The 14,961-nt window shown below is 44.0% G+C and overlaps 1 protein-coding gene across 3 annotated transcripts in view; it reads right to left on the bottom strand.

The window, feature by feature from the left end:
- Positions 1-14,961, bottom strand: part of MAPRE1 (microtubule associated protein RP/EB family member 1) — a 29,518-nt gene that overhangs the window by 242 nt on the left and 14,315 nt on the right. For 2 of the 3 annotated variants that reach the window (XM_052650615.1, XM_052650616.1), the window contains 5 exons: positions 13,364-13,509; positions 11,499-11,706; positions 8,848-8,969; positions 3,900-4,052; positions 200-1,875 (listed from right to left, as the gene is read on the bottom strand). In XM_052650615.1, coding sequence (XP_052506575.1) covers positions 1,819-1,875; positions 3,900-4,052; positions 8,848-8,969; positions 11,499-11,706; positions 13,364-13,509 — 686 coding nt within the window. In that variant the 3' untranslated portion in view covers positions 200-1,818. Of the gene's footprint in view, positions 1-199; positions 1,876-3,899; positions 4,053-8,847; positions 8,970-11,498; positions 11,707-13,363; positions 13,510-14,961 lie in introns of those variants that run through there. The other variant, XM_052650617.1, reaches the window with a different exon arrangement.

Below are 14,961 nucleotides of genomic sequence, written 5' to 3'. Positions count from 1 at the left end.
CTGTTTGAATGGAGAAAAAAGAAACAGCCTTAGAAATACGCACATCTGAAACAAACAGTGAAGGATTCCAAAAGATCAGCCCTAATTTAAGGAAGAAGCATGGCTACCTTATCATTTGAACCTAAAAGAATATACCCAGGGCAAGACAAATTTCAGAAGACATGACACTCTTGAAATACAGAATTTTATTTAGAAACTGTTTAAAAATAGAAAAAAAACCCTGTCAAGAAAGACCAGGTGGAAAATGGGTTCCCAACAAAATGGAATTTTAGGGCAACAAAAGTCTAAAAGGCCACAAAAGAGAAATAGCACCACTGTTATTTGAACAATGGCTAGTTACTTGCATTTTTTGGCATTGTTAATCACTGAATCTGGGTTTTCCTCTGAATTCCACACAGAGCATGCACTACACAACAACTTTATCAAATACCTGCTTGCTACACACATTTCAGGACAAGCTACCACCAGAAACAAATCAATACACATACATCAGGGGCTGAACAGTCTCAGCAGTGGGTGACACACACGTCGCAGAATTCTGCCAAACAAAGGAACTGAGTCGGCTGTGAGCAAAGCAAATGAGGGGGTTAAGGAATGAAATATTTTAAATATTAATAATTAATCCAGACATGGTACTCTATTTTCTGCAAAAGAAAATTAACATTTAGTAACACGCTAACATTTTTATCTCCAAAGAGATTAGTGCACTGGCAAAGTATTCCGATAACAGTGGAGGGCTGTGGACAGCAGGTACCGAAAACACCCAGCCTTGCAGATCCCAAGGGAGTGGTGGCCTTCACTGATCACTCCCTTTGCCAGAGGTCCAGAAAGAACTTGCAGTATGATCACCTGCCTGCTGAACTTCCACTCTAAGCAGCAAATTTTAAGGAGCCAAAGAGGAGTCCCCAGTGGGCAAGGGGAGCAGAGAAGAGGAACATGTTAAATGTAAACTTAAAAGACAGTAAAACGGGACACAGCCCCCATTCAAATCCCAGAGATGTGGGCAGGTCCCCAAAAGTAGTTGTTAGGTTTAAAAACTGGACACACCTCATTTCAAAAAAAAAACAAAAACACGCACAGTACACAGAATTATCAGGGATAACTGGAAAAATCACCAGAGAAATGCTCAATGAAAATCAAGCTCTTTGACTCAGACGTCTCAGGCCTGAAACACACCCTCTATTCATCCAGGCAACAATGCCTCTTGCTTCTTAGCAGGCATGCTATTGGTCAAGGACATCAAAATGGCTTACAAAATAACTTTTCAAATTTTGCTTTTGGGCCAACATCTGGGCTTATGAGGATCAAGCAGTCCTGCGAAGGCTGGGAACAGCAGGTCCCAAAGGCTCCAGGTTCCAGCCCTTCCTTCCCAGACACAATGTCAAACACACATCTTATATTTTGAAATATGGAAGCATCTTTTAAATACTCTTAAGGCATTTATTTATTAAAACGTTCTCTGCCAAGATTTCACATTAACTTAAAATTCAAATCAGTCTTTACATTTCTCTACTGAGGTCTCCACGTTCTCCAGCTATCAGTGCTACCAGCATCCACAAAGTGAGCCCCATGGTCAGCCTCTTTGTTCCCTGGGTGAACCAACTAGATGTTAATACTGCTCTGCTACAAGGTAAACGCTCCTAACTCAAACTTATTGGAAAAGGAGTGAAACTTCTGCAAAGTGCACTTTTAGAAGAGGTACTTTTGCTTATGAAAAGAAACCAGTGAGTCCTCTAAGAATAATAAAAGGGAGTATTTTACAGTTAAGCACATGATTTGGAGTGAAGAATTCAGATGTTGCTCGGCTGGTCCAGGCTATTAATACTCTTCCTGTTCCTCCTGTGGGCCCCCTTCATCAGGTATCACGAAGCCTTCCTGAAATGGGAAGATGAGAGGGGAAAGCCATTATTCAACGCTGAATGAAAGATCAGTTTCTACCGTGGGTTCCCCTTCCTCATATTTAAAGCCTCTCAAAGTCAACGGTTCCTCCCGTCTCTACCACACACTTGGGGCACTGAAGGGCACAAGACCCAGTGACTGCTTTCCTATTAGTTGGGCAGTGGAGCCACATCGCACAGGACAAAACTGGGCACCAACTCACCCTCACACTGTTCAGGGTGATGGATGTGTCCACTGTCCTGATGATGGCAATGATGTCAAACATCAAGCTGTCATTAAACAAACTGAACCTCAAAGAAGCTATTTAAGAAAACAGACCCTCAAAAATCCCTGAAGTCACCACAATAGTACCAGATCATCTCCTCCAGTAACGTGTCCACATGGCCAGCTTTTCCTTCACGCCTTCTTTTGACTGCACTTAGGAACCTGCATCCCCTTTAGGAGAAGGGGACGACAGAGGATGAGATGGTTGGATGGCATCACTAACTCAATGGACATGAATCTGAGCAAGCTCCAGGAGATGATGAAAGAGAGGGAAGCCCAGTGTGCTGCAGTCCATGGCGTTGCAAAGAGTCGGACACGACTGAGTGACTGAGCAACAAGAAGGAACCCGCATACCACTGCAGGTGCTGTGGGTGGTCTGCTTACCCACAGCTACCACAGCTGACCAAACACGAGCGGCGTGGGAGACCTCGGATGTGCGGCTCCCACCTCACACTCACCCCAGGCATCTGGCATGAGCTAATGGCTACACCAGCATAAAAACTTAAGACTCCCCCTTCACCCACCATCTTTTTTTTTTAAACTAAACCTCTATGGCTAAATTTACTTAACGTATGACTCCACTAAAACAATACTCGGGCTAAACCCAAAGATACCTGTATCTTCATTAACTTTGTTTGCATTATCTGGCATACAGCAAGCCTGAAACACAGATTTACTGAACAAATTATCAACTTTTCAGTCATCAGTTTTAACACCCCCAAATTCACTTTATAGAGGACAGTGCTAATAACAACACTAACGTTCCCTTATATTTGTATATGGCCACACACTGTGAGGAAAAGGCAATGGTACTCTTGCCTGGAAAATCCCATGGACGGAGGAGCCTGGTAGGCTGCAGTCCATGGGGTCGCTAAGAGTCAGACACGACTAAGCGACTTCACTTTCACTTTTCACTTGCATGCATTGGAGAAGGAAATGGAAACCCACTCCAGTGTTCTTGCCTGGAGAATCCCAGGGACAGAGGCGCCTAGTGGGCTGCCGTCTATGGGGTCGCACAGAGTCAGACACAACTGAAGCAACTTAGCTGCAGTAGCAGCACACACTGTGAAACACTTAAGACAAGACACATACTATAGCTTGATCCTCAAGACACTGCTGGGCACGGCAGAAGAATTATTAATAATTATAGCCATGAAACAGTGGACAGAGCAAAATGTCAAATCCTAAATCCAGGGACAATGAGTTTTCCCTACTAGGCTGCAGAATACACATGACTCCCAAGAGACATGACCACAAGACAGTGTGGAGAAATGGGAACCGGGCACACTCCAGTGTGGGAGGAAAAAGGCACCTCTCATAGCTGTGGGCAGCAGACATCAAACAGGGCCATGCGCCTGACTCTCCAGGGCACACCTGGGGCCATATGAAAACGAAGCAGCACTCAGACCGAGGGGTCCAAGCTGAGCGGGGTGGAGTGGGGATGGCAGGATTAAGAGCACCTGGTGGCACTCGTGACTACCAGTGGCCACAAGCTACAGAAGCAGGGCAGCAGCCACCTCACTGTCCCGTGCCAGCCTCAAAGGCTTCAGACCTCAAGGCAGAGGCTGAAGTGGCCCCCTCTGGCTGACTCTGAGGGTCAACGATGAAGTCTTTAAATGAATGCTACGCTGAAACACAACAAGCATCAGTACTGAGCTTGCCAAAAACCACCCGATAAAATGTACTTTCTCTTAGGTGGCAAAATGGCAAGAAAACATCCCCAAGTCAGCACGTACGTCTGTGGCGTAGAGAACGTCCACGATCCTCTGCAGCACAGGGTTGTTCTCCCCCTCGTTCTCCTGGCAAATCAACTCGATGTTCCTCAGCTTCCCAAAATAGAAGTCTCTCTCCTTCTCCAAGTCTTCCACAGTAAGCTTCAATACATTGACCTGCACAAAACATTAGAAAGGGTGAGACATCTAGAATTCACACACCAACAACACATCAGATTAAACCTCCAACCCGAAAGGAGATTGGTCTCTCATCAAATTCTCTAACAAGGACAAAACTCCCATTTTAATTTGGTGTCAATTTTCTTCAGCTCCAGATCAATAGCATGGGCTTATTCATGGCACTCTGACTATAACGATTCCCACAAAAGGACAGGCTACATGAGGAAACGTGCAGGTACTTCTCAAAGACTAAGACAAGATCAAAGAGAAAAAGGCATGGCTGCTGAGACAAATACAGAAACAGAATCCACAACCCGGCCCAGCAGAGTGGCTGCCAATTATACACTCAGTCCATACCAGGACCCTGGTCAGTGAGGTCCAGGCCCTTCTGCAAGCTGCAGTCAACAGTAAGCCAGGGTCTGGTCCAGGGGAGCAGGGCATAAATGATGAGCAGGAGGGCAAGACTAGTTAAAGACAACTATACTGGCCAAAGAAAGCTAGCACTGAGGGGGGCCTGGGCACAGAGACTCAACGGTTATTTCTCCCCCAAATATGCTGGGCCAGGGTGTGATCCATGACTCAAAAGAAAAGCATCCTCTGATGAGAGGGTCCCTGCATCACTCTCTCCCCCAAGACAGTCTCAGAAGGGAGAGACAAGAGCAGAGGAAAGGGGCACACCCCGCCATATTCCACCCCTAGCTCCCTAAGCATAGCGCCAGCTCACCACTCAGGCCACAGGATCTTCCAGGAGCCCCACTGAGGGACTCTAATTTCCACAAAACAAAACTCAGTGAATGGGTCAGGATTCTGTTCAGCCAAGAGTAATAAACGTCATAACTTTTATTATGTTATCATAACATAATAACAATAACAATACCATAACAACTCTCACAGTCCAGTGAGTCTTCATTCCAGAATATTCAACTATGACACTCACTGAATGCAAATTACATGGCAAATGGTACAATATAGTATCTTCACAGGCCTTACAAGCTAGGGGCCCATGGAAAGCCCAGCCAGGGAATCAAAGGTGCCGCTGCTGAGAACAACGTGGGTAGTGGAATTCTGAGAGCCAGAAGCACTACAGGAATCTAGTCCACCTTCTGAACGTCTAGTTACTACAGCTCATCCAGCTTCCCCACAGCCTGATGAAGGAGCCAGGCTCAACCAGAGGGATCAAGTCCTGCCCCCTCACAACCTGCAGTTGAGAGGCATCAGAGATGAGGAGCAGGTGACTGGAACCACCAGGACCATTTTGTTAAAGACTTAATTTCAATGTTTGCCATCAAAGCCCTCAACAGACTGATCCAGAATCAAGGGTCTAGAAACAAGGTTCTAGACACTCAGTATTCCTTTAGCAACCACTGGAATGACTTTTAAAAATAACTGAGGGGCCTCCCTGCTGGCTCAGCAGTAAAGAATCGCCTGCCAATGCAAGAGACACAGGTTCAATCCCTGATCCAGGAAGATCCTACATCCCGCAGAGCAACTAAGCCTGTGTTCTGCAGCAGGAGAAGCCGCTGCACTGAGAAGCCCACATGCCCAGCAAGAGTAGCCCTCACTCCCTGAAACTAGCGAGAAGGCCACGAAGCAGCAAAGACCCAGCAAAGCCAGAAACAAACAACTAATTTAAAAATAAACATATAAAAGTGATTGAAAGTTTCAGTAAAGTACTAACACCACCTGGTCACCTGCAAAACAAAGTAATCCATCTGCCTCTACTCTCCCCACCCCTGCTTTAAACGCTGTTTGCAGCCTTTCCTTAAACCATCAGTTACTCCCAAAGCGGAGACAGAGAAGGGGACTAAAGGATCAGAGGGGACTATCTGCAGCAATGAAAGCTGCTTGGATCTCCGGCCCAAGGTCCACGAGCGAGAGAAGAGGCCCGTAATCACATGAGGAGGAAAGGGAAGCACTTACCACGGCACGGCAGCCTGGTGCCTGCTTGTACACACACGTTACACCAGTGCCTCCCTCATAAGCCCCCTGAAACCTTCTCCCACCTATAAATCATCCAGGGCACCAGAAGCCAGCCCGACAGGCCCCACCCACAAGGCCAAGGCAGCAGCCCTCCCTGACATCCCTCAATAACCATGAATCCACAAGCAACAATCAACAAGCATACAATTCTCTTACAGCAAAGTAATAGCTGGAAACTAAGAAGCCCAAGGAGAACGTTTTAGACCTGGCACTGGCCAATACAGTAGCTATGAGCCACAGGCGGTGTTCTGCGCACTTGAAATGTAGCCAGTGCAATTGAGACAGGCTGTAACTATCAAATACACACTGTATTTCAAAGACCCGGTACAGTGTTCAAATGTAAAACATCTCACTGATAATTATTTGTAATGATTATGTCAGAATGCTAATACTTTAAGTATGTTGAGTAATGTGTTATTAGAATTAACCTGTTTCTTATTACTTTTTTCAGTGTGACTACCAGAAAACTTTCAGCTCTATATAGGTATGTCTCACATTTCCGGTTTACAGTCTATTTCTATGAATAGTGTTGCTTTGGACTAGAATCAAATAACAGTACACTTCTCCCGAATGACGTAAGAAGGTGGAATCGGGCTTCCCTGCTGGTCCAGTGGTTAGGGGTCCACCTTGCAGTGCAGGGGACACCAGTTCAATCCCTGGTCCGGGAAGATCCCACACGGCTTGGAGCAACTACGCCCATGTGCCACAACCACTAAAGCCTATGTCCTGAAGTCTGCACTCCACTAAAAGAGAAGTCACCTGCAACAAGAAGCCTGTGCACCTCAACCAGAGAACAGCCCCAGCTCTCCGCAACTAGGGAAAACCCACGCACAACAGTGAAGATCCAGTGCGGTCAAAAATAAAAATGATTACGTTTAAGAAAACAAATATGGAATCCCTGAAGCTCTCCCAAGGCTATGAACACCAAAAGGTAATTTGTGTAGAACACACTGCCCACCAAGCCCATGACGCTCCACTTTTCATGACCGATATGGTCATGTCCCCCAGACCTCCATCCCTTCACCAAGTGCACCGCTTTAAATACTCTCAGGGTCAGAGAGGTCACGTACGTGAGCCATGGGAGTCAGTAACAGGTGTGCACAGGACTTTGACAACCTGCAAAGAACCTAACATCCTTCACGTTGAAAATAATAATGATAAAAATCAAAGCCCTGTGCTGGCCACACACGTTATTTCTGAGGCAGGGCTGGACAGGCTGGGTGTGAGCTGCACTGCTGTCCTTCTCTGGAACCCCTCAGAGCTGCTGCAAAAGTGAAAGCAAAATGCTTAGCACAGCACTGGCACTTGCACTCTAAAAATTCTGGTTTTGTTTTTGCTGTTAACAGTTTTGTATTTCACCAAAAAAAATCTGACTCCTGTGAACTTTGAAAACATATTTCAAAACCTTTTTCACTCTATCAAGACCACAGACAAAAACCATAATAATCACAACTGTCTTTCATCCACCCCCACACACCCCATTTATCCCGAATCCTTCCAGGCACTTGGCAAAACATCAGCTTGTGAAATCCATCCAACCACCGAAAATAAAGTATTGGCCCCGCTGCATATGAGGCAGTGAGTGCAGAGGTTAACTGACCCGCCCCAAGTTAGAAGTGGCAAAGCCAGGACCTGCCGCAAATCTACACCACCCCCCAAATCCAGTGCTCCCTCACCCAGAACACCAGCAGTCCCATGGAATCCATCGCATCTTCTGGAGACAGTGAGGCCCACCCTGCGCTGGCCGCCAAGTCTCAGTACTGACACCTCTTTACTCTATTTCTGAGGCCACTTTCTGTGTACACCTGTGCCTGGAAACCAGGAGTTCCGGGGACACCTCCTCATCCTCCAGGACTTCTGCACTCACAGCCACAGTGCCCACAGGGTGCTTGCGGCCACCACAACAATGGGGATGCTGAACCAGTCACCTCCACCCTCCCGAGGTGCCTACACCATGGGGCACACACAAATCAAGAATGAAAAAAAACCAATAAGTGTGATCTTGGGGGCAGGCTTTTATGTCCTGATTTCCTCAGAGTATGGTCTGGGTCACAAAACGTTCTGGATTAAAGTGAGGCTATTTTCCCCAAGCATTAGGACTTGGCTTTCAGGAAAATGAAAAGGTTCATTCCTAAATTCACAGGAATTACAGAGCATCCTTGATTTTTAAATCTGGAATTAATTACGAGGAACATCCAAAAGCAAACAAAACAACTATAAGAATTAGTGAGAAAATGGCTAAAAATCTAAAATTTCTTTTGATCTATAGAGACCTCTACCAATATCTTCAGATACTTAACTGGTTCAAAAGAAGACATTTCAAATCATCTACCTATTAAGAAGAGAAAAGCCATAGGCTTTGCACATCAGCGGCACTCTCCACTCGATTCTCCAGTGACCCAGGATGTCAGCTGGGACACTGCAGAATACTTTTTTTAAATTATTACTTAGAAAGGAGCTCTCCAGTATCTCCTGTTAGAGCCAAAATTCAAGAGACAATCTCTGAATCCCAGGAACCCTGACAGTGTTTCAGAGACTTTCAACAGGGTTCTACCTTATGTGTGCATTTCCAGATACTGGTTTCTAATAGAAACAATCGAGCTTAGAAACAGCTGCCCACCCCCCTCTTCCATCTTCATGTCCACGCTCACAGTCCCCACACAGGGCCCAAAGCCCTGACACATGTCACGAGGACTGCTGTGATACGCAGACAAGGCAGGTCTTCCCACAAGAACAGACAAAGCGACCCAGTCAGGGCAGCAAGCGCCCCTTCCCCCAGAGGGCTCCTGTTGTGGACACAGGAGACGCCTACCTGCTGCATCAATTCAGCTGCCTCGTCATCTCCATTCCCTACACCAGGATTCTTCCGCACCACACCCGGGCCAGCCTTAGGGGTTGCAGTAGTTCTGTGTGTTGCAATGGGCCTCTGTGGAGCTGAGAGAGGAACAAAGTTGGCTTTTTTTTTTTTAAGAGAAGAAATTTCAAGACAAAAAGAACCCACCAGACAACAAGAGAAGGTTGTGACCAACTGCTCTCCACAGCTATGCAGTGAAGAGACCCACCGCAGAGAGCCCAGCATGCAAGATTACACCCCATGATCACCCAAAGTGGTTCTGCATCCTGGCAGCACAGAAGTACCAATTTTAGCCATGATCTTTCGGGCTGGCAATAAGTCTTTTGGTGTGGTCTTTTTTCCGCTGGGGTGGACGGGACTATCATCTGAAAGAGGCAAAGTCAACCTGGTACAAACAGATGAACTACCTGAACCCAGCTCCAACTAAATGCACAGACAGGCAGCTTCATGGAGCAAAGGGAAAGAGCTCACAGCCCCAGCTCTGGGGCACCCATGACACCCCATCTGGAAAGCAAGGTGTCTCCCAACTCACACTCCTTGGATTAGGAAGATAAGCGAGCGGGTAGAGACTGCTCTGACCACTAATGGCTTCAAAACCCCTTCCTGTTTGCTTTTAAGAAGGTGTTTAGAGGGTCAGGAGAGAAGAGCAGCACGCTGACTAGGACGGGCAGACTTCTCCCAGTAAGAATGACCAAAGCAAAGACAAGGGAAAAAACAGCAAAGGGGCCAATCTGTTGATAAGTTAAAATAATAAAGAATGATCAGGAATGGGCTACCTCAAGGCAAATTTATCATTCATGACTTTAGTTATTCATTCAGCGAGTATTTTGCCAAGTTTATATACTATGCCAGGCTTAGAAATATCTCATCTTCCTAACACTCCAAACTATTCAACAACCATATGACCTCAGGGCCTCCCAGAGTAACAGGCATTTCCGCTGGAGGATCTCTAGCATACGTGTAAACTGAAGACTAAATACTTAATCCAAGTCTCCATATGCCTGTTAGCAGCATCTGAAATATGAAATGCACAGGGTTATCTATGCAATTCCCCATTCTAAGAAGCTGAAGAATCAAAGTAGTCAATATCTGAAGAAATCTGGACCCTCATATACTCTGCTTGGGAAAATAAACGGTTCAGCCACTTTGGAAAACAGTCAGGTAGTTCTGTCAAAAGTTAAACACAGAGTATCACATGACCCAAAAATTCTGCTCCAAGAGTATGTACTCTTGGATACACACCCAAGAGAAATGAAAACATATGCCCACACAGAAACTTGCTATGAATGGTCATAGCAGCCCTGTTCATAATAGCTTAAAAATGGAAAGAACTCAAACCACCATCAACTGACAAATAAATAAAATGTGCTACAGCCACACAACTGAATATTATTTAACCAGAAAAAGGAGTCCTGATACATGATACAACATGGATGAACCTTGAAAACATGGTAAATGAAAGAAGTCACATAAAAGGCCACATATTCTGTAATTTCATTCAGAAATATTCAGAATAGGTAAATCCACAGAGGATCAGCAGTTGCCCAGGAATATCAAGAAGGGAGGAGTCTTGGGGAGAAATGGGAAGTGACTGTTACCGGGGGCACATGAGGTTTCTTTTGGGGGGTAATGATAATGTTCTAAAACTGACTATGGTAAGAGGATAACATTACCTATGTATGTATTCAACTGTACACTTGAATACTTTAAATGCATGAACTGTATGCTAAGTCAATCAAGAGCTCAGTAAAGCCATAAAAATTACAAAGCACTCAACATCCCTCTCTACCTACCAGATAGATCAGCCCCTCTCTCAAGGTACTATACAACTTTAATTAATGTTCTTGCCACCTTCTGGGAAGGAGGAGTTAGCATCTGTAGAACACCCACCGCTCCACAAGGTACACACGTTCTGTGAGTGTATCACTACAAACACATTTGGGAAAACCCACTAGGCCGGGACTTCAAGATATAGTCTCTTATAAACAGCCTCCCCCTGCCTCCTAGATTCTGCTGGCATCACAGAACTTAGCAGCTGAGGTTCTAGGGAGGCCAGGGAAGCCGTGAATAAGCACAGGTAGCTGGTCTGCAGACAGAAGGATAATGCAGAACCAAGAACAGCCCCCAAGGGACCTGGAAAGCTCTTTCAGTTTCTGAGAGTCCAGCTCCGGTTGCAAATTCCAGTTCCAGGGCTCTAAGACGAACTGTACTTGTGTTCCAACCAACTCTCCTTTACGTGAGCTAACCTGAAGGATTTCTATTCCATACAACCAATGAGTGTTGGCAAAACTGCAAACAGTAACTCATTCAGGCTTCAGAACAGCCCTCTGGGGCCAGTACTGCAACTCCCCTCTCACAGAGGAGGAAACAGGGCAGAGGTGAAGCGCTCATAGAGGCTCCAGAAACCTAACAACAAACGCAGGGCCCTGAGGTCACAATCTACGCTCCTGCCATGAGGCCAGGATTATGCTACTTCAGATCCTTAAGCCTACCCAAACACTGCTGGGTGACTGCTGAATGAATGAATGAATACCTAGACTACCATTATTTGGAAATGGCATTATTTGTGTGTGTGTTGTGGGGGAGGGGGAGTTGGTTTGTTTTTTTACCTGCACTGCTAGAGCTGAGAGGTTTCTTCGGTTTGTTCAGAGCGGGAGCAACAAGGGAGGGGGCCACTGCAGTTTCTTGACCTTGTCTGGCAGCTACAGGGTCATACTCTTTTCCATCATAGTTTGCATCAAAAAACTTCTTGAACCACTGAACGAATTCAAAATTGTCCTGAAACTTTCCTTTTACTAATTTGTCCACAGGAATTATCTGCAGAAAAATATACGATTCTTTAGTTCAAAGCAAGAGGTTTCTGGAAAGCATCAAAGGTGTTCACATTCATCAAAATCAGTATAAAGCTCTGCTAAAAGGAGACAAAGAGGCAAGAACTAAACGTTCAGTAAGTCCCTGGAAGGTTGTAGAGCAAGTTTCATTCAATATACCTTCCACAGAGAACTTAACAACAGCCAATCCCCACAGTTCAAGTCCATCAAAAGAAATCAGAAATGCAAAAGAAACAAGTTTCATACAGAAGTCACACACACACATCCAAACACATTTTAAGATATGTCACTTCACTGTAAAAAGTAAACCTCCCATGGAACTTGCATGGCCACAGAGCCTGACACAAGGTACCAAGTCCAGAGCACAAAACAAGCATTCACGATGAACTGTGTTAAAAAAAAAATTATCTTAAAAATAGGTCAAGGTACAGAATCAATCCTGGGATAGACTTCTACAAAATGGCATGTTTTTCAAGTAATTACAATCCTATTAAAACATACTTTAAAGGACCCACTAAGATTTTTATTGTGTAAGAAAACTATGCTATCAGGTATTACTTTAAATGGTCAGAGCTTAACTATCTTTTAACTCCTCAAGGATTCCAGTTACAATCTGAACTATCCACCCCTCTGAGCAAGCAAACTTTTAAAAATTTCTTGGTATGAAACATCAACAAATAAAATTAAATCTGGAACTGACTTCAAATAATCCAGGACTATGGGGGTAGAGCAGAGATATATATGAAATAAGACCATCCCTGAGTTGATAATCACTGAGGTATATGGGGGATCCCTGCACTATTCTACTTTTATATACTCTAGGAATCTGCCTTATTCAAAAAAATTAATTCCATAAAAAGAAAAACTACTGTGTATAATAAGATAAACCTAGTTTAAACCATGCCTGACAACTAAATGATACCCTTATAATACAAACGCACAGTTTATATATTGCAGAGACAAAATGAAATTAAGACTGATTTCAAAGTAAATAAAAAATCAGATACAGAAGCAAGATAATTAGGGGGTGATTACAAGCTTTACTGAAAAATGTCCCCCCCCCCAAAAATGGCTTAAAGGATAAGCCCTTTTGATGGGGGGGGAACTGCTTAATTGTGCAATAACGTATTATCTGCTAAAACAGAGATATTTTTTCCAAAGAAGCCTGGTGGACTCTGTTTCTTATAGCTTCATGTAACCTTGAGGGCAAGAGGGAACTTTCCAGCACCTACTAGCTATAAAAATATTGTAGTTTATACTCTGGTTTTATACTTCACTGAAAAAGTCAAGCAGATCTAGAATCTTCTCTATTAGAACTACTTATTCTGTCATATGCTATGCTCTACAGAAGTAAATTCACAGATTTAAAGAATTAGATCTCAGACTAATATATTACACAGTTTAAAAAAATGGGTATAGATTTACAGACTGATTTTCCAACTTCACGATGAAGAAAGACGACCACATGGGAACGAGGGATAGGACAACAGAGGGACACATTGCTCCCGAAAAACCGTTAACTCGAGAAAAGATAACTATACAAACTGGGAAAAGAGAAACAAAACATCCCAAAGTCATGGGCCAGCCTTGGTAATTATGACGAGTTAAAAAGTACCCTAAATGAAGGAATAAAGCTTACTTACTTTGTCAACACCCATTCTCTTAAAACCTGCTTGTAGTATTTTGAAGTTCTGGATGTATTCATGTTCTAGCTTAGCTTGGAATTTCACTTTCTTCAAGGCAATGGAGCCAGGGAACAACATGTCCATAAACTGACAATAGGCAGCCCCTGAATGAGTAAAAGAAGAAGAAAATACACACCGGAACATTAAATGCACTAGCTATTAAAGAAGCAGGGTAAAAAGTTAGCAACTCGCTTAACCCACGTACAATCTGAAAAGTTGTGAAAGTGTACCTACAAAATCCCAAAGCGTCATTTCCACTTGACTTTGAAATCAGGAACAGAACTGTGGTTCTACTTAAGTTCCACAACATACTTGCAACCTAAATCCCATGATGAAGAGCACAGGAATGGCCCTATGAAATTTTAAGACTATTCTTTGTAAGAAACAGGAATGACAATAAAATGACAACTGAACAAAAAATGAATGCCAGCAGGAGGAGGAGTTCCCCAATATGGCAAAGATCCATCCTCTGATCAAAGATACATCCTCTGACTCAGGTTAAAAACATGTTTTTTCTAAGATGTCTGCCTCCCTGGGCTTTTTACATCTCTAAATAAACTTAATTAACCTATCAGTTTATAAACAAAGTTGAATAAGGAATCTTTGAGTTTTTCCATTTAAATTTTTTCCATTTTAAAGGCCACTATAACAAATTAATGCATATATTTCATCCCATTTGCTCCCCAATTTCATTCCTTCCTTCACTTGTTCATTTTTATCCATCACTGCCCCCAAAAGGGTTTTCTTGGCACTTAAAATTTAGGAATGCAATTTCTCTAATGCCTACTAAAATGCACTCTCCTAATACAGGGCAAGCTTCACGTACACTTACTGTCTTTTCAGGAAAAGGAGACAAGAAATCCAGCGATTATGCAATAGGTATTCTGCAGAATGAGGCAGCCTTAATAAGCATATTCAACTTATTTTACATCAGGCCAAACTGGCTTCCTGGCAGATCTGGCATAAAGAGTGCCATTATCATTATTTTTGGAAAGATGCAAAGAGAGCTGGGGAAGGCACTTGCACCCCACTCCAGTACTCTTGCCTAGAAAATCCCATGGACGGAGGAGCCTGGTACGCTGCTGTCCATGGGGTCGCTAAGAGTTGGACACGACTGAGCGACTTCACTTTGACTTGTCACTTTCATGCACTGAAGAAGAAAATGGCAACCCACTCCAGTGTTCTTGCCTAGAGAATCCCAGGGACGGGGGAGCCTGGTGGGCTTCCATCTATGGGGGACGCACAGAGTCGGACATGACTGAAGCGACTTAGCAGCAGCAGTAGCAGCAGCAAAGAGAGCAGAAGCACTTCAGTGATCAGAGCGACATTCTTAGTAGAAAGTAGCACTAGAAAGTGAAAGCCTGATTCGTGAGGTGGCTTGATTTATTTACTTATCCAACAAAAATATACTATGGGAATTCTATGTATCAGGCAGTGAATTAGCAATATTTATGCTTTTTAAAACAGAGGCAGTAATAGCTTCCCAAATTTCATAAGACAACGACCCAGTCTCTTTAACAAGTTAACAGCACAAAGAGTGATGATTGCTGTATTTT

Source organism: Budorcas taxicolor, chromosome 13, assembly GCF_023091745.1.
Source record: "Budorcas taxicolor isolate Tak-1 chromosome 13, Takin1.1, whole genome shotgun sequence".
NCBI lineage: Eukaryota > Metazoa > Chordata > Mammalia > Artiodactyla > Bovidae > Budorcas > Budorcas taxicolor.
The sequence above is the reverse complement of the archived record's forward strand: the minus strand, read 5'-3'. Positions and strand labels throughout refer to the sequence as shown.